Below are 26,984 nucleotides of genomic sequence, written 5' to 3' on the forward strand. Positions count from 1 at the left end.
TTCACACCCTCCTCTTCTTGTACCTGGAATCAAGGAATCAGTGCTGGACCATAAGTAGAAAAAAATCACATGTGTAGAGCCCCACAAAGCAGCAGCATGAAAGGGAGAATTAGGGGGAGATTTTATATTTGATATCTTAAAAAGTAAGAAACAAATAATCTTGTATATATCACATTGGACTTCCTAACACACATGTTACAATATAGTTTTTGGTTGATTTTGAATTACAAATGGACTGTGTCGTCAAAATTATTCATGTTCTTAGAGATTTTGAGGTTTTTAATTGGCCCTCTACTAGTTTATTCTCTCCATAGAATTTCAGAGTTGAAGGAGACAGAAAATGGTTCATTTACTTCCCTTCTCAGTGCAAGTAACCCCTCCTCTAATATCCCTTACAAAGATTCACTTGGGCACTGTTTAGTTTTTTCAGTGGTTACAGGATGACCATATGGCAGCCTACTCTTAAGTATTGTGAGTTGAAATTGTCTTGGTGCATTTTACCCATTAATCCTCATTCTAATCTCTCTTCTGCATGATAGTTCTTTGCATATTTAATGACAATTTTCATGCCTCCTCTTCCCAGAAGGTGTGGTGGCTATTCATAGGCATCTGTTGTCTGAGGAATCCTTATTTTCTAGATTAAACATTCTCAATTTATTCACTAAACCCACTACTTAAATATTTATTTAGCACATACTAAGTGCTAGGTCCTGGGCATACATGATGAGATATACATTTCTTGCCCTCAAATGGTTTACAATCTTAAAGACAAAAGAGATAGGGAACCAGATATATTATTATGCACACTTCTGTGGCAATCATGTCCAGACTCTTCACCATGGCAATTACTACCCTAGAGGAATTCTAGCTTATCAGTGTCACCATTTAATCAAATTGCACCCTGGAGCAGAACATATTATACCATAGATGTGGTTTGACCATGGCAGATTACAAAGTGATGAATTCCTTCCTCAGTTATGGACATTACACTTCTATTGTTAATGCCTGTGAATATTAGCTTTAAAAGCTATGAGGTCTTGTTGGCCGTTGTTCTTTTTTATACTCAAACTCCGGCAAGTATGCCTCTCTGAAGCTGTCTCTTAAGAGAGTCTCATGAGAAAAAGAGCGCTGGCTCACCTTTCACAAAAATTAACTGAAAATAGACCTAGACACACATACAATACAGAAATGTACAACTTCAAGAAGAAAATATAAGATAAATTATATATGGCCTTGGATTTGGTGATGAGTTTTTAGATACAACACCACGTAATCCACGAAAGGAAAAAAATTGATAAATTGGACTTAAAATTGATAAGTGTACTCTTATTCACTATTAAGAGAATGAAAATGTAAGCCACAAATGGGAAGAAATATTTGCAAAACACATATCTGATAAAGGACTTGTATCCAAAGTGTTGTAAGAACTCTTAATACTCAACAATATGAAAACAAACAACCAAACTTTTTAAACAGGCAAAAGATACAAACAGGATATGCAGATACCAAGTAAGCTTATGAAAAAATGCTCAATATCATTTGCCATTAGGAACATGCAGATTAAAAGAAGATACCACTATGTACTTGTTAGAATGGCCAAAATCCAAAAGCAAACTGACAACAGCAAAATGTTGACAAGGATAAGAGAGCAACAGGAACTCTCATTCATTGCTGGTAGGAATGCTACAGTTACTTTGGAAAACTGTTTGCCAGTTTCTTTGAAAGCTAAATATAGTCTTACATGTAACCCACCAGTCACAGTTCTCAGCACTTGTCCAAATGATTTGAAATATATATCCACCCCAAGACTTGTGCACAAATGTTCATAGCAACTTTATTTATAATCACCCAAACTGGAATCAACCAAAATTGTCCTATAATAGGTGAATGGATAAATAACCATTGGTTCGTCCGCATAATGTAATTCTATTCAGCAAAAATAAAAGAGCTCTCATCTCACATGAAGATATGGATGAATCTTAAATGCATATTGCCAAAAGAAGCCAAATTGAAAAGGCTGCATACTGTATGATTCCATTTATATCACATTCTACAAAAGGCAAAACTATAAAGACTATAAACAGATTAGTGGATGCCATGAGTTCAAGGTCAGGGAGGGCTGAATTGTTCAAATACAGGGGATTTTTTCGAACACAGCAACTATTCTGTATGATATTGTAATGGTAGGTACATGACACTGTGCATTTGTCAAAACCAAACTTTATAGCAAAAAGAGTGAACCTAAGTATATTCAATTATTTAAAGGTCAACTAAGTGATCATAGAATCCCAGGATGGAATGGAAACTATAATAAAATAATTCTATTGTGAATGTATGAGATAAACTCACTGAAAGAGGAGCGGGGAACTTTGGAAATTAGTGGAGTCTGTAAGAATAGGGAAAATGGAACTTATAAATAAGCATTGTACTCTGGTTGATAAAGTTTTTCTCCACAGTTTAACAGTTTTGAAGCCACTATATGTGTGTATTGGAATTGAACAATTAAGTAAATGGATGGCGGTTGGTAGGAGCCAGGTTTCTCACTGTTGGAGTGAGGTTAGAGGCAAGCAAAGGAAGGGGACTAGAATGATCCTGTAATGGAGTAGAGTTGGAAATACCAGTGTGAATTTGTCTTTAGCTTAGTACAGATAGAGCTGGTTACATTTAACAGTATTTTTAGATATATGTATATGCACGTGTTAATGTGCTCACATACCTTTTCTTGCTCTGTTAGCTCAGAGAGCCTAGAAACAGTGATGCCCCAGTAGCAACAAGCCCACATAGCACTCAAATCTTGTTCTCTAATCTTTAAAGAAATGAACCAGGGCTCCTTGAAGAAATGGCTGATGCTGGAAAATATACAAGATGAACATGGACCATCTTGTAGCGACAGAAAGGAGATGTTCACAAAAAACACAAAACTGGAAACTCTGTGTTTCAAAGAGACACAACAGATGATGGAAAGAGCTCCCAGTGGCCTAAGCTAGAATAATTTGAGCAAGCAAATATGTAAAGTAATATTGGATTATAATCCAAAGCATAAAATAAATATCCATTGGTGCATACTGATACAAGTAAATATTGAAGTACATAATGGGGAGAAAAGACAGCTCTCCCATGCAGAAGAACTCCAAATAATTAATATAGATACTTCCCTCTCAAGGAGGTGGATCATATATCCCCACTCCTTAAGTGGGGGATGTACATAGTCACTTCCTTCCGAAGTGTACAATATGCAAAGGAAGATGGGGAGAATAAATTTCCAATGGAGAAAGTTGAGAAATATTACCCCAGCCAGCTGATCAAAGGTCAACCTCTACAGTGATAAATCATACTGATAATATCAGCCCTTGATAGGATGTGATCAAAATGGCACTTTACCTCTATGATCTTCCTCTTGTAGCTACAGTCTAATCATGAAAGAAAATCAGACACATCTCAATAGGTGATACACTACAAAATGTCTGAGAATACTCCTCAGAATTTTCAAGGTCATCAAAAAGAAGGAAAGTAGGGGAAAGTGACACAACCAAGAGGAGTCCGAGGAGACCTAAATTTCTAAATGTAACGTGGTATCCTGAATGACATCACGGAAGAGAAAAAGGATATTGGGTAAAAATGAAGGGAAACTGAATAAAGCTCACACTTCAGTCAATATTGTGTCAATATATGTTCATTAATTGTAGCAAACGTACCATACTAATGTAAGATGATAATAACAGGGGAAATTGGGTATGAGTTATATGGAAACTCTTTAATATTTCCACAGTATTTCTGTAAATCTGAAATTTTTCTAAAATAAAATGCTTATTAAAAGAAAAGAGCACTGACCAAGGACTTAATAATAGCTTACCGTTAATTGTATGTGGCTATGTGCCCTTGAAACTGTGTGACCTTGGGTGTTACTCAAGTGGCCCCAGTCTAGTCATCTATAAAATGAGTGAATAAGCTACCTAACTGCATTAGTTCTTTTGACTTTAATATTCTGTCACCTTGTGAGTTCTTGTCCAGTTCTCTCTATGAGACAAGAGAGCCCAAAAATTCCCCCTGGAAGATGATGAGAAGATAAAAAGCTGGAAAACGTTTTCTGGATAAGAAGGCAATACCTTCTTATACTATCACTTACCAGAATTTTTTTTTTTTTCACAGCCTCACTCTGTCCCCCAGGCTGGAGTGCAGTGGCCTGATCTTGGCTTACTGCAGCCTCCACCTCCCGGGTTCAAGTGATTCTTGTGCCTCAGCATCCAAGTAGCTGGGAAAACAGGCGTGTGCCACCACGCCTGACTACTTTTTTGAATTTTTTAGTAGTGATGGGATTTTACCCATCAAGTGTTGGGCAGGCTGGTCTGAAACTCCTGACTTCAGGTGATCTGCCTGCCTTGGCATCCCAAAGTCCTGGGATTATAGGCATGAGCCACCGTGGCTGGCTGGAATGTTTTTAAAGCAATAAATAAATTGATTCTATAAGGTGAAAATTACAAATGAAGTTAAGTGACATTCATATGCAGAAAAGGAGGAATTCATGTTTCTAGAACATACTTATTTGTCAGGTATTCCTTATAATTATAGCACAGTTGAAGATGTATGAGTTAACAGAAAATGACCCAAATCAAATCATCTAAATATAATAAACATGTTCTTTTGTATCTTTGTAATGTATACTTCTCATGATACTTTAAGAATGAAAAAAATTATGCATAGGAGAAAAATGCTTCAGTGTGGTCCTGAACAGAAATAAATTCCAGGCACATGCCTCTCGGCAAAGAAGTTGGTAGGATTCTCCTTGATATCTTTCTGATCTAAGTGATGAGCTGTGTCCTTCAGTATAGTTTTATAGATTGCTCTTGGCTAGACAACCCTATCTTGGGGAGAAGTTCTGTGGCAGTTATACAGTTTATGGCCCTATCATAAAACCTTGGAATGTTCATGCTAGCAAAGACATCAGACATTTGAAAAAAAAAGAGAGAGAAAAAAAAGAAAAGAGAAAGAAAAGAAAGAAGGAGAGAGGAAAGAAAAGAGAAAGAAAAAGGAAGAGAGAGAGGGAGGGAGAAAGGAAGGAAGGAAAAGAAAGAAGGAGAAAGAAAGAAAGAAAAAGAAAAGAAAAGAAAGAAAAAGGAAAGAAAGAGGGAGAAAGGGAAGGAAGAAAGGGAAGGAAGGCAAGGAAGGGAAGAGCAAGACCTGGATGAGGTGAGTCTGTCCTATTCAACAGTAACTTAGAAGGGAACTCAGATCTGACAGAAATTAGATGCAGGACGAGGATGAAAATGTTCACATTATCTTTACAGATAGAAATACTAAGCCAAAACCAAAAATTCTGCAGGTTTAAATTATTTTACTAACCCCCTCCCACAAAAAAAAAAAAAAAAAAGTTTTGCTCACCTATAAGATAGGTAAGATACCTACAACTTACAGGTAAGAGGTAGCTGATAGTAAAGGTATGTTAAAAAGTTGTATAAAAGATCAGGTTTGACAATAATATGGAGTAGTTACTTTTTGAAAAAATCAGGTATATAGATCTATGGAGGTTGTGTGACAGAGGGGTTACTAACAGACTGAGGAACCAAACTGCTAGCAGTTGAATTCTTGCTCCATCACTTCATCTGTGGTCAGTGTGACCTTAGGCACCAGTTTCTTCATCTGTAAAATGGAGATGTACTTACACCTCTTATAGGCTTACTGTGAATATGTTAAACACTTTTCACAGTTCCTAGAATGGAATTAGTGCGCAACAAATGCTAGCTATTATCATACATTATTACTATTATTGATTACAATAAAATCTAGTATCTACATTCTAGGAAATAATCATTTCACTTATACTGTATTGATCGCATCTGTATGATTGTGAACAAGTCACATCTGTATTCTTTTAAGACAACATTTTCTTTTTACTTTACTTAGAGAGCAGCCAGGCTACTTAAGGGGATCTGGAAATAATGACTTATGAAGGAAAAAAAGAAAAAAGAAATCTGACTGTTCCTAGAAAGAGGGAAAAAAATCTAAGAGATAAGATAGCCCTGATCAATATGTAAAGGGCTCCTGTTTGGAAAAAGGAACAGCCTAAGCCTGTATCAGTCAAGAAGATAGGACTAGGAACAATGACTACAAACGAGTGGGAGCAGAACTGAAATCAGTGTAAGACAAAACTTAAAAAAAAATAGTTATGTACAAAGGTGACATAGTAAAAGCTGCACCACTATTCAGCAGGTGTGGTACTGAATATTTCTGCATTATGTGGGAAATAGGACAAGACGACAATAAAGGTTCTTTCCAACTCTGATTCTGGAATTTTATTCTATTGTCATACCAGTCACAGGACATTTTGGGGTATAACGATGTGTGTTGATGTGAAAAATCCTATTTAAAATGCTCTTTTTAACATTATCACACACGCTGCATACCAACTCTATGCTAGACACTAAGGTGAAACAGCTGAAGAGACTTGGAGGATACGATAAAGATTACTGTGGCCAAGAAAAGACCAAAACAATGAGGAAGGAAGGAGAAACTCTCTCTCTTCATAGGCTTAATCATACTGGTGCCTGATCTTGGCAGTCTGTCCTAAGATGAAGGAGTTGGCTAATCTTTCTCTTATCTTCATTAGGAATTCTCTCAAATATTCTCTCATCTTTATGATAATTGGCAAAGATTTCTCATTTCAAAATCCCCAAAAGGTGGTTCTTACCCACCTCTGAACTGCACAGGCTTGATATGGGGTCGAGGATCTGAGTTCATTTTCCACCTTGCTCCTATCTAGCTGTTTGATCTGTGGGCTTCCATTTTCCCACCCATGCAGTGAGGATAATAGTATTTAAAAATATTGCCATTATTTTAATGGCCAAAAACACAATCACTTTTGTACCAACCTGTAATCCCTGTGCTGCCTCCCTCAGTAGGTTCTTATGAGAATTCAGAATTCAATGAGCACATTAACATGAATATGCTTTGTAAATGTAAAGCACTATTGCAATACATTGTTCTCGTTTCTACCTGGAATGGTGCTTCTGGCTCCCACGCATTACTCCCTAGTTCCCGCTCGCTAATTAAGAACATGACCAGTTACCGAAAGAAAAACTAGTTGCCTTCCACAGAGTGAACAATATTAGCTTTTTATTTTTTCATTTATGTTCCTTTTTAGAATAGTACACACTTTGCGTATATCACTGGTGGCTTTTAGGGTATAATCAGTCAGTTCAGTGACATTAGTGTTTTCCCTCTTCCTTCTTTTGCTTCCTTGCTTCTGATATTGTTTACTGCTTAAATAACACCACCTGAATACGCGGAGCTTTACATCAGCATGAGAGCCAGACAGAACTCGGGGAGTGGAGCTGTTGCCCACTGGGGCATATTCACCTGGAGAGAGGGATGCACACCAGGACCAGATTAAGAGCCTCATTTGCCTAGGAGTGGAGGAGGTCATGTGTTGTGCTTTCCAGAGGAATGTTTTGCTTCTTTATTCCTTTGGGTTTTATCTGTCTGGCTTTTCTCTCTTTTCTCTCTTACGTAAGGTAAATCCATGAGCTGCCTCCGGACACTGGCATTCTAGCACCCTGAGGCATCACTTAAGCCAAAATCTGAATGGTTCCAAATTGAGCTGAGTAAATCCATCCCAGTCCATCTAAACTTTAAAAGCTAACAATGAAATAATGCAGCATTTTAATTTTACTTCTTCAAGTCATCATGTAGTATTTTCTAATTGACACACCTGAAGATAGATGAGGGAAAGGCTAGTGAACTGAGAGATTTAGAACCTTCATCGTCATTCAACTGAGCGATTTAGAACCTTCATCGTCATTTACTTCTTCAAGTCATCATGTAGTATTTTCTAATTCACACACCTGAAGACAGATGAGGGAAAGGCTAGTGAACTGAGAGATTTAGAACCTTCATCATCATTATGATTGCTACTCATGAATATAATAGTATAAAGCTCATAGGTAGTGTACACATTAGCACATTCTGCGCTTGGTGCTACCGTATTAGCAGCTATTCCTCTAAACTCTGGGATGTTAGTCATCTAACCATAGATCAGAAATAGCAAGATACTTGTCCCAAATGGGGAAGGCATTGTAAACCCATAGATCTCAATTGAAAATTAACCTGCCTCCTTGAGTAGTTCAGGCTAATATCTTAAACTATCATCCAATATTTATTTTAATATTTAAAAGAAACGTCACTTTGAAAGGATTTTCCCCAGTGATACAATAAAATGTAACATTAGTATGCTACATAACTGTTTCTAGACCTATAAATGTATAAATTATGTAACTACTTAGAAGAAATAGTGTGAAACATTCATGTGACTGTTAAGAATAAAAGTAATATGACTACCTAAGTTTTAGTAGCATTAATTATAATAGATTCTGATATCAGATACTTTCATAGCATTAAGGTAGGATTGTGCCTTTTACCAACTATACTCAAGTAACAGAAGACCCTGATCCAGGGCAAGAACTCTGCAATAATGGGACAGCTCCTTAGAACTGTGGGATTGAATGAAATATACGTACTTAAAACACACACGTTATATGCTCTAAATCTAAAAACTGTTTTCAAAAGGATGTAGGTGTCATTATTTTTAATTTAGAATTTTCTACTCCCAATTTGGAGTCAAAAGTACCTAAATGTAAAATAATGTTAATAGAATTTTGAATACTGCTAAATTTAACAAATGTTGACTGGCTGCTTCATTCTTTAAATAATAGTTTGGAATTTTTCTAAATAACAATGAGTTCTTTTCATTCCTGGTTTTTAAAAATCTATTTTTAAAATGCATATATTTGTGACTTGTTCATTGTTTAAATGTCTTCCTCTCTGCCCCTTTTTTTTTTTTTTTTTTGAGACGGAGTCTCGCTCTGTCGCCCAGGCTGGAGTGCAGTGGCCAGATCTCAGCTCACTGCAAGCTCCGCCTCCCGGGTTCCCGCCATTCTCCTGCCTCAGCCTCCTGAGTAGCTGGGACCACAGGCGCCGCCACCTCGCCCGGCTAATTTTTTGTGTTTTTAGTAGAGACGGGGTTTCACCGTGTTAGCCAGGATGGTCTGGATCTCCTGACCTTGTGATCCGCCGGTCTCGGCCTCCCAAAGTGCTGGGATTACAGGCTTGAGCCACCGCGCCCGGCCTCTCTGCCCCTTTTAAAATTATTTTTAGAGACAGGGTTTTACTTTGTCACCCAGGCTAGAGGGCAGTAGTGGGATCATAGTTCACTGCAGCCTCCCACCTCAGACACCCAAGCAGCTGGGACTACAGAATGCAACACCATGCCTGGCTAATCTTTTACTTTTTTATACAGGCAGGGTCTTGCTATGTTGCCCAGGATGGTCTCAAACCCCTGGCCTCAGGCAATCCTCCACCTCAGCCTCCCAAAGCACTGGGAATATAGACATAAGCCACTGCATCCAGCTCCCTCTTTATCAACTGTTTCTCTTCCCATCATATTTATTAAATATATAAGTTGGCATAAATGTAATTAGAAGGCTCTGTAATCTCTATGTATTTCCTTTTGGTTTTCTGTGGGAATACAGTATAATAAATCTACTTTGTAAAAGCTTGGCAAACTATGGTTTTTTACAACATAATTATGAATATATGAAAAAACCTTTTTTAAGTATGTGAGAATATATAACTTACTTAAACTACTTCAAATGCTTTTGAAAAGTTTCAGAACATTTTTATTCAAATACGAAAATACAGAAATTGATAGATAAATGCCAGAACATTAAAAGATATATTAAATAGTGAAAGAAAATATTGTTTTTAACAATACCTGAGATAAATTATGTGTTTGTAGAACTATGTTCTATGATCAATTATAATTTTTTACTGACTCTTAAATGCCAGAGTTGAGATATAAATTGCTCCTACTACAATTTCAAATTTCAAAGACATGTTATTTATTGTCTTGTATCTTACATGATCCTTTTTTCTCAAATGGTAATGAATGGCCAGACACAGGTATTTCATTTACAAAGCATGCAGATAATCATAACTCAGGATATTACACTTCCACTCTTGATTGTTTCTTCAAGGCATGCTTTTCTAGGTTATGAGAAGTGCACTTTTAAATTAAGTCAATTACACTGTAGCTTCTAGTTAAGCTTTGAGATTGGAATAGCATATTTAAAAATTTGTCTCCTTGTTAAATAGGCACCATGACAGTGTTTGTGTAGTGTATTGTTAACCTCCAGTGGAAGGTTAAGCAGCTTCTTCTGTATCTAAATCTGTTGCCGTGAAAAATTACTGCAGTGTTGCACCCACCTACCCATGAATAGGGAAAGCGAAGACTTGCACCTGTGGGATTAGGTGTAGCAGCAGGAAGCAAGAGCATTTGCAGCATATAATTAACAAGGAATTCTTTTCTCTTCTTTTTAAACAGCATGTTCATCTTGCTAGGTTAACTAGTGATTAATGCTTGAAAAAAAATGCTGGAGTCTGCACCCTTTCTTAAACTCATTCACTCACTGATGTATTCGGTTACTTATACAGTGTCAGAGGAACTCACCTTAAAATACTTCATTTCCTCCCATAGTTCTTGATCCCTTTGTGCTCATGAGGGATTTTTTTAGATTTTTGTGTTCTTTTACTATAACTGTGCTAGACAAATTCTATTATTTTCTGAATGAGATTAAAAGTAATTTAGGAACTGCTACTTTGATTTAGAGATTACTGTCTTAATAAACAAGATGGAAGAGTTAGTGTGTAGTGAACTAAGGCATTTAATACGTAGAGTACTGACTATATGGTTTTTGTTATTTTTCTCATATTAAGAAAACTATGATTACCAATTCAGAAGATATTTCTAAATATGGCTCTCTAGAATACAATATTCTTAATAAAAGGTAATCCAAATCCACAGCTGTTGAAGTCTAACAGGCCACTCTTTTGATATAATTGGGTAGTCATGCATTTGTATCAGAATGTGTAGTTATAGTTTGTCTTTACAGTGCACGCATATGTATTGTTTTCATTTACACACCAAAAAAAAAAAAAACCCACAAAAATGTACTATCATACTTAGTTGTTGTTATTCTCACTAAACTTCATTTTCTTTTAAGATAACACTTAATGGAATTAGATGCAGTGACTTGCAGTGTGTAAATTTTACCACCATAATAAAACAGAGTCTTAGCACATGGGAGCATTGAACCAGCGATAATGTGTTCTATCCAAACACATTTGTACTGTATGTAGAAACTGTTTAAAAGGAAAATTACATCTTTTTCAGCAATTTATCAGAGATAATTACCCTTCATACACCAAATGAAGGATAAAGTGTTTTAAAGAACTATAATTCTAATTGGTAAATGTCACCAGCTGTTGCAGTTACTCTTACTTATGTATATTCTTTTAATGATTATACACTCATGCCACAAGCTACATGAAAATATATTCACTAGGTGTGAAATTCCCATATGTCACAGTTTCAAGAATAAGTAAACAGCTCAATGATAAAGAAGGAAATAATTCCAATGAAGAATGTAAGAATCCTGGGTTTGCTTTTTAGGCAAGTGGATCTTAATTTGCCAAAAGGGAAGAAAATGCAATTTTAAAAAGAAAAGGAAACACTTAATTTTTTACAACAAACTCATATCCTCAACCAGAGATTTTTCTTTCCTTATAAAGTTGTAGAACTGTCTCAACTTAGAAATTTCAGTATTATAGCCCTTGGATCTGCCAATAGGGAAAAGCATTTCATTTTCTTTCAGGCTTAAACTGTAAACCGTTTGTTAGTTTTAGATGGTGGAAGATAAACTCTTCCTGGACAGTGTTTCATGATAGTCTAATCTCATAAGTGATCAAGGAAACAGAAAAGAAATTACCCTAGTGTCTATGGTGAATGTTTAAAGTCATTATTATTCAGTCTCCCTGGCTATAACTTAGTTTCCACTGAGACTGATAGGTCTAGTGACTGACTGAACTGAATGTTTAAGCAGTGGCCTTTAAAAGATGGAAACACAAATGGGGTTGGGGTGGGAAGAAATAGTAGTAAAGACAAGCCTCCCATTTGTTTGTTCTTCAACTTCCAGTTCAACTGGGCTGTACCCAACTACCTTGGTATTTTGTACATTACAGCATCCTGTTTCTGGGTACTTGCCTGAAACTCAGATACTGAGCTAACTTGCTATTGTGTGTTGAAAATCATTCTTATGTCATTTTTGTTCTGCAGCAGTAGGTTTTCTGAATGTTCTCATTTTCAGTGTTTTGACAAAGTTTGAGAGGCACAGAGAGAAATATGTATCTTAGGAGTTAGTTTCCTTCAAGTTTTTTTTTTTTTTTTTTTTTTTTTTTTTTTTTTTTTTTTGAGACGGAGTCTCTGTCACCCAGGCTGGAGTACAGTGGTGCAATCTCGGTTCACTGCAACCTCTGCCTCTGGGTTCAAGCGATTCTCCTGCCTCAGCCTCCCAAGTAGCTGGGACTACAAGTGCAAGCCACCACACCCAGCTAATTTTTTTTTATAGAGACGGGGTTTGGGGCTTCACCGTGTTAGCCAGGATGATCTCCATCTCCTGACCTCTTGATCCGCCCGCCTCGACCTCCCAAAGTGCTGGGATTGCAGGGCATGAGCACTGCGCCCGGCCTCCTTCAAGTATTAATAGTAGTAATCTTTGTACAAATTACCCTGCCTCTTCACTGGAAAAACTAATGTATAATCTCCCCTGCCCCAAAGAAGAAAACAGTCTAGCTTTTTTATTGACTATCTGTAATTGTTTAAACTTTCAAACATTGCTCATGAGAATTATTAGAATAGTGAAGGAATGAATTTGATAAATTGCCTCCATTAGATTGAAAATAGATTGCCAACATTGTGTATGAATGCTATTAAAGGAAAGACTAGTAAAGACATTTATATAGTTATTTCAAGTTACAGCTAATGTTGTATCAGGGTGATGTTGAAAGGATCCTTGAATTTATGTGGTATATATTGACCTTTAGGCTACATATAAGAGCAGTAAGAAATTGCAGTAATTCTTACTGCACAGAAATAACTTTGTAACAAAAAAATCAAATTATTTTTTATAAATGGAATAAGTAAGACATGCTCATTGCCTATACTATATATTGGTTAAGAGATGGACAATTTTATTATGTTATATCAATATGACCCCTCCAAAAAAAATGGCAAGAACTGTGTTTCATTTAGGGAGAAGATGTGACCACTGTCCTAGCATCACTCACATGTATACCTTGAGTTGTTTTTTCCAGCAATGGTAATAGTTAAATGGCCCGTATCCTCTTTCACCTAATTTTCTTATAATATTTACTTTTGCAAATGAGTCTGCTGACAAAGGTTATAGATGTGTTCTGTGAATATGAAATGATGCAAGGCTAACTGACTTATTTGGGCATCAGTTCTACCTATCTATCATTAGGTAGATGGATCTACCTAATCTAATAGATCTACCTATCTAACTGGTAGCAGATATGCATAATGATAGATATTTATCATTTTGTTCTTATTAATGTCATACTCTAATCAATAATTCAATACAGATTAGGAACCAACCCCAGGTGTACATGGCACAAGCAAGAGTTTTCATTATCTAGTCCAGCTACATGAAGTTCAAGAAAGAGCTAAATATAAATCAAGAAGAAAAAGTCTTTAGCAGCCATGCAGGCGTCTATCCCTTCCTAGTACTGACTTTGTAGCATCTATAGCAAGGAGAAATTGTATTACCTCCTCTACTATTAGAAGACACCAAATGTTAGATAACTTTGGAAAGGTATTTAATCCACGTCTTTGGCTCTACACAGGAAACTAGTTCATTGATACTCTTACCACATTTCTAAAAGGAAATAAATTGTTCAGATAATATTGGTAAATATTGGGTAGAAGCAATGGATAATCCACAAGATATTTTATATTTCATTTTGTAATATATTAAATCTTTTCCCCAATATCTTCCTCCTAATTTACTCAGCTTAATAAAAAAATTTAGTTTGTATTCCTTGAACACCCATAATAGTTGAGGGAGGCACCCTAAGGAAAGCTAACACTTTTTGGTTTGGTTTTATTTTGTTTCATTTGTTTGTTTGAGACAGGGTCTGGCTCTGTTGCCCAGGCTAGAGTACAGTGGCACGATCACAGCTCACTGCAACCTCAACCACCCAGGCTCAAGCAATTCTTCCTCCTCAGCCTCCTAGCTAGCTGGGGCTGCAGGCGCATACCACCACACCCAGCTATTTTTTTTTTTATGTTTTATTTTTTGTGGAGAGGAGGTTTCACCATGTTGACCAGGCTGGTCTTGAACTCCTGGACCCAAGCGATCCACCTGCCTCAGCCTTTCAGAGTGCTGAAATTACAGGCATGAGCCATGGTACTCACACATTTTTAAATATTATTGATAAGCCAGCCAGAGATGATGCAAAGTAAATTGTATTTGCAATTGATAAATTTAATTACACATGGAAAATTTTTGGAAAAATTTGTTCATGTATACTGCTTGATATACTGGCCTTTCAAGATAGCCATTTAACAAACAAACAGAAAAGATATCTACAGATCTACAACTCTGTATTTTCAATTTGATCTCAAGTTGTGAACATTAGTAATAAACTTTTATTTGCTTTAATTATGGAATGTATTGAAGATGCTCACTGTTGGTTTAGTCTTAAGCTCATGTTATGACTGTAAGTTTTAAAATTATATTTCAGGGTGTGATTAAATAATAATTTCACAATTGAGACCTGATGTTATTTTGTTCCCCCTGCTTTTCCTTCACAACAGAAACCAGGAATGGATCTGGCAGACACCTATATTATGTTTGTTCGGCAAAACCAAGATATTCTTCGAGAAAAGGTCAATGAGGAAATGTATATAGAAAAGTTATTTGATGTAAGTAACTTCCCTTGCAAGGTATGCTGACACCATAGATAAACTGCAAAGAGAAAAGTTGAATTTTGATGCTATGTTTGCAAAGCATACTCTCCTTTCTATGATCCTTTATCTTCTATACTAGAAAGTTGAAGCCGGCCAGGCGTGGTGGCTCATGCCTGTAATCCCAGCACTTTAGGAGACTGAGACCAGTGGATCACTTGAGGGCAGGAGTTCGAGATCAACCTGGCCAACATGGCAAAACCCTGTCTCTACTAAAAATACAAAAAAAAAAAGGCATAACTGGGTGTAGTGATGGATGCCTGTAATCCCAGCTACTTGAAAGGCTGAGGCACAAGAATCACTTGAGCCTGGAAGGCGGGGATTGCAGTGAGCCAAGATTGCTCCACTGCACTCCAGCCTGGGTGACAGAGTAAGACTTGGTCTCAAAAAAATGACTGAATAAAAAAATAAAAAGTTGAAGCCATTCTAGAAATAGACCATCAAAGATATATTTTTTGGTGTGTGGGCCAGGGGAGACGGCGGGGTGCCTTCTGAACATCTTCAGTTTTTTGTCTTGGTTACCTATTTACTGCAATCCATTCTTGCCATCAGTTCATTATAAAGGTAGAAGCTTTTTCTCCTTGAAGTTATTCCCCATTTCCAACTCCTCTTCATTTGTAGCTAACATCGCTGATAATTTTTATACTTATTTTGACTGCTGATGGAAGCCTTAATTAGCTTCCTTTTCTACATGAAAATTGTCACCATTAGAATGAGTCTCAAAAACCTGAGGTTAGTTATAACAAGCTAGATAATAATAATTTTACTATGGTGTTCAGCATCTTTTCACTTGCCTTTTGTAGCATTCCATAAACCGAATCATGTTCTAATGGATGTGGTCCCTACTATAAGATGTTTTGAGTCAATATGATATTCTACAGTTAAACAAATAAGCTACAGTAAACCCAGTGTCTGCCACTCTGCTGTTGAACATTTTTATCTGTATATAAAGTACTGATGTGTGCTAAATATGCAATATTACAGTTTTATCAGCACTAAGGTCTTCATTTAGGCATGACAATGCCTAGAAATGAGGATTGTGGTTTTGTATGCTGTGATCATCATGTTTCATTTATTCAGTATCTGTAAAGGAGACTAAGAGAGCAGTCAATTTAAATAACAATGTTGTCATTTGTTTGTAATTTACAGTCAGTTCAAAGGAAATGATACTTTGCTTGTAACATAACTTTGCATAATTCACCACAATACAGATTCCTAAATGTAATATTTGCTTTGAAGCTTATTTATTTATGTACATCTTCTCTGCATTTTAGAAATGCTTTTCTGGCAGTTTCATTTAATTATGCAAGTTACTGCAAATGTTTTCGTAACAGCAATTCACGGGCTTCATGGTGACACTTCAGCTGTGGCAGTTACAGAAGGTCCTGCTACGTCATCCTCTCTGCCATGGTCTCTCGTGTCAGTGTTCACTGTCAGTTTGGGTGGTCAAAATGAATCTTATCTTTCATGTTTTCTGTTTCTACCCTTTACTCAGGCCATCTTACAATAAAAAGTATCACCTGTTTTAATAAGCTAAGTGTTAATATGTGTGAAAAAAATGATTTTCTAAATGCTTTGATGCCCTGCAGGGGTAGAAAAATTATCCATCCAGCTGGCTCTTTTACAAAATACTGAAACCATATTAGCAAATTCTGCTTCCATTTGGTATTGCTCTGAATTTACAAGCATATGTTCCATTTCCAAGTTCTCTTTTACTTTTTCTGCTAATGTGGTGATTTTCAAAACTGTTGAACAGAAGAGGGAAATTGAGTTGATGTTATTCCCATTATGTTTCTTCTTAGAATAGCTAAAGCACATCTTCTATGATGAAGAGTTAAAGCCATTCTATAAGTAGACCATCGTAGATAGATTTGTCAAGGGGAGAGGGTGAACCTTCTGAACATCTTCAGTTTTTTGACTTGGTGACCTATTTACTGCAATCCATTCTTGCCATCAGTTCATTATAAAGGTAGTTTTTTCTCCTTGAAGTTATTCTCTACTTCCAACTCCTCTTCATTCACTGAAGTTCTTTGGAAGACTTTCTTTGTGGCAACAATAACAGACAGAGGGAACTAAAGTGGCTCTAAGGAGGCCAACATTAAAATATGACACTAGTTTAATTGCCCTTGTTATATATACTTTCATTCAATACCTAAGCATCTGACATGGCTGTGGGTCTAAAAGTAACCCTTAATAAGCAATCATTCTGTTTTGGTTGTGAAGGTTTTGTATTTTGAATATCCCCGGTAGAACATTGGACTTGTTATTTGTAAAATAATTGTAATGTCCTTAAACATTCTAATATTTTTAAATTGCACATTTTTAATTACTTTATTTAAAAATAAAAATAGACCCTAATTCTGTTGATTTGTCATCAAGAATAACATGTATGAGGGGATCTAAAAGCCCCTAATTAGCCAAGACTGAATTTGCCTCAATTACAGTTAGAAAATGAGAGGTTATCAAGTACGTGTTAAAAGGTAAAGTAGAATGTGTATCTTAAGCAACAGATCATTACTGAGAGACATTATATAATTATTGGAAATCTACTTGGCTAGAGCCTAAAATAATATTGTTAGGTGTCAAAAAACAGTTGAAAATAATGACCCTATAAATACTGTTAGCAACCTTAGCCTATTACAGATAAAGATTGAAGAGAATAATTTCATTCAGGCATCACGACAAACTTTTGCTATTCCAATTAGAGTATTTCCTATATAAGTAAGTAAATGGATCTTGTTATCTTCAGATGCAAGTGAAAACATGCCTACACACGTATTATAATGAGTTAAAACTTAGTTGTTTTAACCAACCCAGATAAGAAAACAAGGGCTACAGTTTCCGGGTCATGCAACATGAGGGCTTAAACTCTTCAAGAAATTCACTTAGTTTTGGAAATACCACACATAACACTATTTTTATATAAAACAATTAGTCTGCAAAACATATTCACCCTGCCCCCAACATTTTTGGAAAGCATGTTTTACTAAATAGTCTTTGCAGGTGATGCGGCTATGTTAAAAAGTTTGTGGAACTTCCCCTGAGTGTAGTAACTAACTACTCACAGTATCCCTGACCTCTATAACTTTTTGATCATTTAAACATCTTGATTGTTCCTTATTTTTGTGATGAAATACCCCAGGGTTTGGTTTAAATAAGGTGCTATTGCTTAAGACCAAAAACATGACATTGCCCTAGATTTGTGCCCAATTATTTAGGAATGAGAATGATATCTTCAAGAGTTTTCAGTGTCAACCTACACAGCCATTTTCCACACAAAATCTGCTTCTGGAGCATTCTGCACTGCTGCTATCATTCCCATCTCCAATAACAAGTCACTAATGTCAAAGTATGAAAGAGGAAATGAATAAAATGTGCATTACCTTAAAGGTCATAAATAGGATAATCTTCAATTTTTATATCAAATCTTGAAATATTAAAATTAAAAGTATCCTTTGAGGGTCACAAAAGCTAATATTAAGACAAATGTGAAGGCATTATATTCACTTCCTAAGTAGTCACATTTACAAAACACTTTTTGCTTAAAACAGAAATAATTTTTTAAAAGTATAAATAAATTATAGCAGGTCCATGATGTTAACAGAGAAAACTAAGTTTGTTTAAGGTACATCCTTAATCTTTTCAAACTATCAAAATAATAGCCATAGCTTTCACCACTACCATTCCCTGGCCACCTCCTTGTTCCAGGAAATGTGCTAGGTGCTTCACCTATATCATTTCCAAGCTCCTAGGCTAGATCCCGTCAATCCCATTTTATTCCTGTTTTTAGGTTAAAACGATCTCCCACTCAGAGAAGTTAAGTGATTTGTGGATTGTTGAGTTAAACTTTGAAATCGTATTCTCAAGTTTCAAAATCTATGCTGTCTCTACCTTACCTCTGACTTACAAAATTTGAAATGATAAAATAGTGTTATGGGAAAAGCTCTGGTCCGAGAATGCAGGAACTTGAGTTCCAATCACAGTTCTGCCATTAAATATCTGGTTGAGTTTGAAAAAGTTATGCCATCTGTGTAAGACTCAGTTTACTTAGTACATGTAAACTAAAGTTGTTGGTCTGGAACTCCAGATGATTTCTGAAACTCTTCCAGATTTTAAACCAATTTTAATGTTAGCAATGATGACAGAAATTACTGGGCTGGTTGCATAAAGGATCTTGTACTTCAGAATAGTAATTTCTAAGTTATTTTGTGATAGCCAGGTGAAAACAAAGTGTCCCACCCAAGAAGCAGTAGCATGTGCAGTAGATTAATAGAAAAGAAAATCTATCTACAAAAATAGCTGTGCTATATGACATTGTGTATATCTATCACTGTGGTTCTGAAATCCAAATTTTTTTTTAAAGTTGCAATACATATACTCTGTATTCAGGCTCAGTGTTTCCAGGTGACCAGGATGTTTTAAACAGAGGGTATCTCTGCCTCTCACGTGGCCACTGAGGCACATGCTAAGTTTATAATTTACATGCTACATTTACTTTTCCAATTTTAAAAAAGTGACTTATTGGGTAAGAAAACCTGAAAGAAATTATCCTGTAGTAGGAAAGATCATGATATACCAAAAGAAAGTTTTTGTGCTTTGAGGCTCTCTCTCGTACCCCAATGTCTTTTTTTTTTTTTTTAACACATAAGACATCATTGTCAGCAGTCTTTTTAAAATTTTTATCAAATCAAAACCAACTTCAAACTAATCCCAATATGAAAAGTATGACTAAGATTTTCTAATTCTTCAATTCCATTTTTAATGCCTACTATGATGTTTCTTCCTAGGCAGAGTGGCTGCTCACTCTCTTAGGTTTCAGAACATGTAGCACAAGCTACACACATGGGTATACATGTGCCAGCAGAGATGCCGGTACATTTCTTCAGAGCTTTGGCTCTCTGGGCTGGAAAGTAGTGATGTTTCAGAAGTCAAAACTGACATCTGTAGTAATGACCACAACAGCATTTCTCTTGTCATTTTCCAAGGTTCAAGAATGTTGAAATGTGGAGGTAATTGAGAGTTGACTGAAGCACATCTTATTTTCCCAGATAGACACTAAACCTACCCAACTCTCTAAACCATTGTGCATTTATTGGGCACTGCCCACCTTGAATCCCTTGGGAACTATCTCATTTTAGCTCTCATGATGCTGAAGACACATCAGGGTACAATATTTAATTGGTAAATCATGCAGATTACACATGCTCTTTGTTATAAATTGATTAAATGTTTAATTGTGGAGGAGTTTCATCTCCACAAGATTTTTTTAATGTTATGATGTCTTGTAAAATTTAAAGTAATTCTTTAAATGATAGTTAATCAGTTATATTCATCCAAACAGCATTTTATAAAGGATTAATTTCCCAGGACTTTCTCTGAAAAGAATGCTTACTTTCCAGTAAAGAAACTCTAAATTAAACATTTTAAGTAAAATTGACCTATACTATATAAATGGATTCAGTAGCCTATTAGTGTAAGATAAAAAGAAAATAATGAAAATATTGTAACCGAATGTGCTTCTCAAAATGAAACTGATTTTGCACTTCCATGCTCTTGTTTGCCTCTGGACTCCCAAATTTTAAGAAAGGGGGATATGCCCAGAACATTTTTCTTTTTTTAGATGGAGTTTTGCTCTTGTCACTGAGCCTGGAATGCAGTGGTGCAATCTCGGCTCACTGCAACCTCCACTTCCAGGTTAAAATGATTCTCTTGCCTCAGCTCCAGAGTAGCTGGGACTACAGGCATGCATCACTACGCCTGGCTAATTTTTATATTTTTAGTAGAAACAGGGTTTCACAGTGTTGGCCAGGCTAGTCTCAAACTCCTATCCCCAGAAGATCTGTCTGCCTCCACCTCCCAAAGTGCTGAGATTACAGACATGAGTCACCACCCCCAGCCTGCCCAGAACTTTTGAGCTAGTGTTTCACATCAGTGCCCAAACATTTTGTTGTGAGAATTTACTCATTCTTGGTAAGATTAACACTGCTATTCTTAATGTATTTAAAGATTGTTTATTACTATGTTGATTTCCTGAGAATAGTTGAAATCAACAAAACATGGATAAGAGTGACCATTAAATAGAACTTTCAGAATACACAATTGAAATCAACAAAACATAGATAAGAGTGACCATTAAATAGAACTTTCACAGTACACTTGGTTGTATGCATTTAGCGCTGATAATGTACTTTTTCAATCATATTATTTGGGCGAGTTTCTTTGTGTATGTAATCAGCCTGTTTACTAGGAATGCAGGCTGGAACCCACTGAGATGGAAGACCATCTTTGCCTTCTTGCATGTCTTATAATTCCACGATATAGAAGTATTCTAGCTGGGCAGGGTGGCTCATGCCTATAATCCCAACACTTCAAGAGGTCAACGTGAGAATGATCACTTAAGTCTAGGAGTTCAAGAAGATCCTGGGCAACATAGCAACAAATTGTTACTCTCTCTATATATATAATATATATTATATATATTTTATATATATAGCAACATATAACGATTTGTTGCTATGTTATATATTATGTTATTTGTTGCTATGTTATATATAATATATATTATATATATATTATATATATATATAAAAATTAGCCTAGCGTGATAGTGTGTTCCTGTAGTCCCAGCTACTTCATAGGCTAAGGCGAGAGGATCATCCAAGTCGAGGAGTTTGAGGCTGACAGAGCAAGACCCTGTCTCAAAAAGAAAAATGGGAAACTTTCTTACATGTGAATGTCGGTTTTAAAATAGCAGTTTACCTCTTTTCAATTATGTTTCACTTTTTAATAACTGTATAGTTGTTATATGGTCTTCATAAATTAGTATAGATTCCCATTAGGGTATTTTCATTTTGGTTTTATTTTTGTATAAAAGTACTATTATATATAATAATTAACTGTTGTACCAGTATGCCCAACCATGATTTTCCTATCAACACTAAAATACTAATATTATTCCCATGTCATAGCCATTATTTTCCTTTTCCATCTGTAGAAAGGGATGTATGATATGAGTACAGTGATGTACTTGAGGCCGTTTGAGGTTATTTATTTATTGGGTTTTTGTGTTTTTTGTTTTTTTTTTTTTTTGAGACAGAGTCTTACTCTGTAGTCTAAGCTAGAGTGCATGGTGCAATCTCAGCTCACTGTAACCTCTGCCTCCCAGGCTCAAGCAATTCTTCCTCAGTCTCCCAAGTAACTGGGACTACAGGTGTGTGCCACCATGTCTGGCTAATGTTTTGTACTTTAGTGGAGACAGGGTTTCACCATGTTGCCCAGGGTGGTCTCGAACTCCTGAACTCAGGCAGTCTCCCCACTTTGGCCTCTCAAAATGCTCGAATTACAGGCATTAGCCACCATGCCCAGGCGAGGTAATTTATTTCTAAACATCGTTGTGTTGTGTACCTCAGTACCTCATTGTGTACTAAAGGTTTAAAAAGTTTAACTTTTTGGTTATATGTATGATAGGAGGAGTGTCTCATTCATCTCACATGTTGTAGCAATGTGTTACTTAGCTGCTTTTAACACATTGTTTTCCAGCTGTTGTCATTGTTGTGTTTCATTGTATATAATCCTGCTTTGGTTTACTTATGGTATTTGGACTCAAACTGAAGTTGTTTGGCCTGTTTTAAGATAGTCATAGCCAAGCCTGTTTCTGTATTGTCTTCTCTGCCTCAGTAGATGCCATACAGAGCTGCTCCTCAGCTTTTTTTTTTCCTTAAAGTTTGTTTCTCTTTAAAACCTCTGCTCTCGAATTACAGTTGTCTGGTTCATTTGAGTTAATAATCCTCATTGTAATGTTAAGTTATTATTTGTAAGTGTAAGAATTTATAAAAGGATCAACTTTTGATGTATGGTGTATGCCAAAATAGCTTTGGCAAGTCCAGACGTGGTTCAGAGAGGCCAAAGGCCCTCATTTGAATCAGAGCTGTTGGTGAATTAAAACCTGAGAACCTTGAGATAAGCATGCCCAATTGCCTAAAAGAAACTCAATCAGAAAGTGTATTATAGCTTGTTGATCTTATTTCTTTGATAATTCAAAAGAATGTTCAAGAAATATGTGGGCTTCTTGCTTAGATTCTTGAAATGTGATCATGGAACACAATTGTCATTTGGCACATTCCCAGAAATACACATCTTTGCATGAGGCACCTGGACATATGTGGCAGGTCTGGTAGAATCAGCTAATTAACAACACAGGCTTAAACAGGCACCTCATCTGGCAGTGCAGTTAGTTGCCTGATGGTGCTCAGCAGGATTTGGTAGTGCTTTTTATTTTTCTATCCTAATGGTCTGCTGCCCACCTAATTTTGCCTTATTGTCAGTCACTACTTACCGCAGCTTGGGGCCCTCCCAGGAGGCTAAATTATTATCAAAGGATTAGGGAGATGTAGCCTTGCAGCTCTGACATTTCTGATTACTTGTCTATGCCAGAACACTAATTAGCTGTGACTAATTAAGAAAAATGTTCCTGCCATAGAAAACCATTTAAAAGAACTGAGAAGTAGAAAAGCAATTCAAAAGCTGAGCAGTGCTCAGATTTGCTGATGCTCTTTAGATTTCCACCAGAGCCTTAACTCACCTTTAATTGTGCCTAGAATTAAAAAAAAGAAATTCCACATGCAGACTGACCAGAGGATTTTGCTTGAATAGGAAAAAGAAAAATGTGGATCACCTAAGCTCTCTTAACCATGGTAAAATTGTGTTTGATGAATGGAAGGTGACACAACTTTCATTTTCATGGAGAAATTGTTCTAAACACCAATTGCGTAAATGTATGTTTGCGTTCATCCACCTGAGTCAGTAACAAAGGCTTAAGTCACTGAAGAAATTAGAATATTCCCTCTACTGATTTTATAAAAGACTGTTGAATTGATTATAAGGAACATGTTGAGCATTTTGAAAGTTTTTTAGCCTTGCTTTCATGTATCTTTCATCTTTAAGATGGTCTAGAAATTCTGACCTCTCTATGTAGAGCCTGTGACTTTGCATGCTTGCACTTCAACTGGTCTCTAGTGCCTTGTTCATGGAAATGCCTAGGCTTCCCCTGAGACCAGCATTTCTATCAGTTGACCACTGCAATGTTTTCGTAGAACAGATAGCTACTACCCTCCACCCCTTCCATCCTAACTTCTTAAACAAATGGCATGGTGGCTTTAAAGCCATTTTCTATGCTGGCTTGTTGTATTCCCCTCTGTGAATCACACCTTCTGCAAGGTCAGACCATTCACAAGTGGGCACAGCAGTGGCAGCCAGGTCACCAATGTTGACTAAATCCAAGTAAAGAAAAAAAAAATCTGTGTAAGGAAGCAACAGAACCATCATTACATGTGATTATTGAATGCATTTGCAGGAAACTATATATAAAATAATTTTAAACTTTTGTATAAACACCTAACCTGAATTTCCTGATCTTAGTGCAGCCCTAGATAACACATCATCTAAATTTTGCTCTCTTATTACAGATAAAATATTTCACTGGGGGAAAAAAATAGTTCTCACCCCTACCTCACCTACATTCTTCATGCTGATTTTTAAACCCATTTCTCTCTTTTCTCTCATTGGAGAACAAAAGGCAGGTAGCCAGCATCCTCTAAGGAATAATCCTTCCTAAATATGAAGACTGTTATTAAGGTACCTGTCATACTTGTCTACTCTAGGATGAATAATCCCTGTTTGTTTAACTTCACTCCGTAGGCCTTTTTTTTCTAGCCCTTTAATCATCTTTGTGGCTGTCCTTTGAAACTTCTCAAAGTGTTCCCTGTCATGCTTAGGGTTTAGAGTCAAGGATAGGATGCAGTATTTGAATGTGGCTGAACAAGATTCTTTCAAGCCTTCTATTTATTCATTCCAATATATAACTTTCCCATACTTTTGCTCTACTGACCTCTGTAGTTCCATATATTCCCTGTATTTGTTTTTGTTGACTTTTTCTCTCACTGGCTACATATCTTAAAGACAGGCAATAATCTGAGGTCAGGAGTTCAAGACCAGCCTGGCCAACATGGTGAAACTCCATCTCTCTTAAAAATACAAAAATCAGCCGGGTGTGGTGGCACATGCCTGTATCCCAGCTACCTGGGAGGCTGAGGCAGGAAAATCACTTGATCCTGGGAGGTGGAGGTTGCAGTGAGCTGAGATCGTGTCTCTGCTCTCCAGCCTGGGTGACAGAGGGAGACTACGTCTCAAAAAAAGATAGGCAATAAATGTATAAGTTTATGGATGTAGAATATTTATTTTTGAGGCAGTAAAAGTACATGTTGATTAATGTAGAATATCCATTTCATTGATGTTTTACATTATAAGATCTAGAAAACAAACTCATCATTCAATTACTATGTGTAAAAAAATGGTGGGGAATGTTGAGATTAAAACTTCAGGCCTTGGCTTTGCCCATAGAGATGGCTATCTATGTCACAATGACTCAGTAGGAATCTAGTGAGAATAGAAAGTTGAAACCCCTCTTATTAATTATTTAATCATTTAACTTATATTTATCAAGCACTTTTTAGACCACACACTTTGCTAGAGGCTGGAAATACAGTATTAAACAAGATAGACCAAGTCCTTGCCACAAGGGAGCTTACCAAATGGGTATTTTTGAAAAATTTTTATTTCCACATAAAATGTTTTATTTTTTATCTGAAGAATAGCTATCCACAGATTTTTTTTTTAAATGAAAGTACTCTGGTGAACTGAAAGTCAATTCTGTTTCAAAATAGATACTAATAATTAATCTATTAAGTTGTTTATTTCTCCCTCTGCTTCAAGTGGATGATTGTGAACTTGCTAAAGGTTTAGAGCCAACACAAAGTTTGTATCCAGTTCTAGCACCTGCATCAAATGACGTGACTGTGAGATAAGAGCACACCCTTGCTCTCTATTCTTCCTGGGTTCTTAGTTCAAAAGCCAGGCTTATATCAGCTCCCAAACAAGCTCTTATATCCCTGCAGACAGAAGTCACTATTTCCACAGCAACAATATTTTTCTGCCTTTCTTTAAAAACAGCTCACAAAGCCAACAAGCGTAGAAGGCACCCAGGACATGTCACTTAGTGGTGAAAATACACAGGCAGCACAGCCACCCATGCCTCCCAATATACCCCACGGCCTCAGAATGAGTACCTTTAGACCTGAGCATATGCTAGACAGGCAGCTCCCTGCTTGGGGGATAACCTCTGGAGGACTGAGTACATCAACATCTGAACTCATAGTGTTAGCATAGCTTTGTGAGTGAGTGAGTGTGTGTGTGTGTGTGTGTGTGTGTGTGTATTCTCATATATGTACATAGATTTGAAAGTTTATCAGTTTATAGTGCTTTCTCTTTTATTTCATTCATCACCTAGAATTAAATTAGACTGTCACATTTTAAGCCCCATTTGAGTCCTGTTTTAAATTTTTTTGGCCAAATGCAACTGTTTACTTTTCAATGATTTATACAGCTTTAGCATGTATTTAATTATTTTTCTATTAAGGAAATATGTGATTCAAGTCAACAGTGAATCTGGCTCTAGTATTCATCTGTCCTTTGTCTATTGAAAAGCTGCCTGTCTACTATTATAGATATAATATATATATAATTTTATATTTATAAATACTTAAATGCATGCAGTCTTTTCATGAAAATTGAATGCATGCTCTGTGCCAGACATTCTACTAAGGGCTGGAGATAGCAATACAAGTAAGATTCAGTTAAAGCCTTGTGTATACTCATAGCTGATTGAGGGAGACATAAACTACATTGTGCAATATTTTTACAGACACCTGTGTAGAGTTCTAGGAGCAGAAAATAGGTGAGCCCATAATTGTACCTAGTAAGAGATAGTATTGGCTAAAAAGCAGAGATAATGAATGGTTGAGCTGAGTCTTAAAGGCTGACATGAATCTGGACAGGGAGATGTAGTTGGGAATAAAGTCCCGACAGAGGAATGGGCATGCCCAGAGACCGAGGATATAGAGAAGCCTAGCATGTGGCAGAGCTGCAGGTGGGTCAGTTTGCTGAAAAAGGTTCCCATGGGACTGCACCGGGACTCAGAGACAGAAAGGTAGCTGTCTACTCCTGTCCTTAGGAAACTCTTAAAAGAAGATTTTGGAATGTGTCCCATTTTTATAAG

At 36.4% G+C, this 26,984-nt stretch overlaps 1 protein-coding gene across 16 annotated transcripts in view; it reads left to right on the top strand.

Annotated features, from left to right (window-relative positions):
• The window catches only part of CADPS2 (calcium dependent secretion activator 2), a 439,469-nt gene that overhangs the window by 398,222 nt on the left and 14,263 nt on the right, over positions 1–26,984 (top strand). For all 16 annotated transcript variants that reach the window (XM_031665933.1, XM_031665918.1, XM_031665925.1 and 13 more), the window contains one exon: positions 14,723–14,830. In XM_031665933.1, coding sequence (XP_031521793.1) covers positions 14,723–14,830 — 108 coding nt within the window. The remainder of the gene's footprint in view (positions 1–14,722; positions 14,831–26,984) is intronic.

Source organism: Papio anubis, chromosome 4 (genome assembly GCF_008728515.1).
Source record: "Papio anubis isolate 15944 chromosome 4, Panubis1.0, whole genome shotgun sequence".
In the NCBI taxonomy this organism is placed as follows: Eukaryota; Metazoa; Chordata; class Mammalia; order Primates; family Cercopithecidae; genus Papio; species Papio anubis.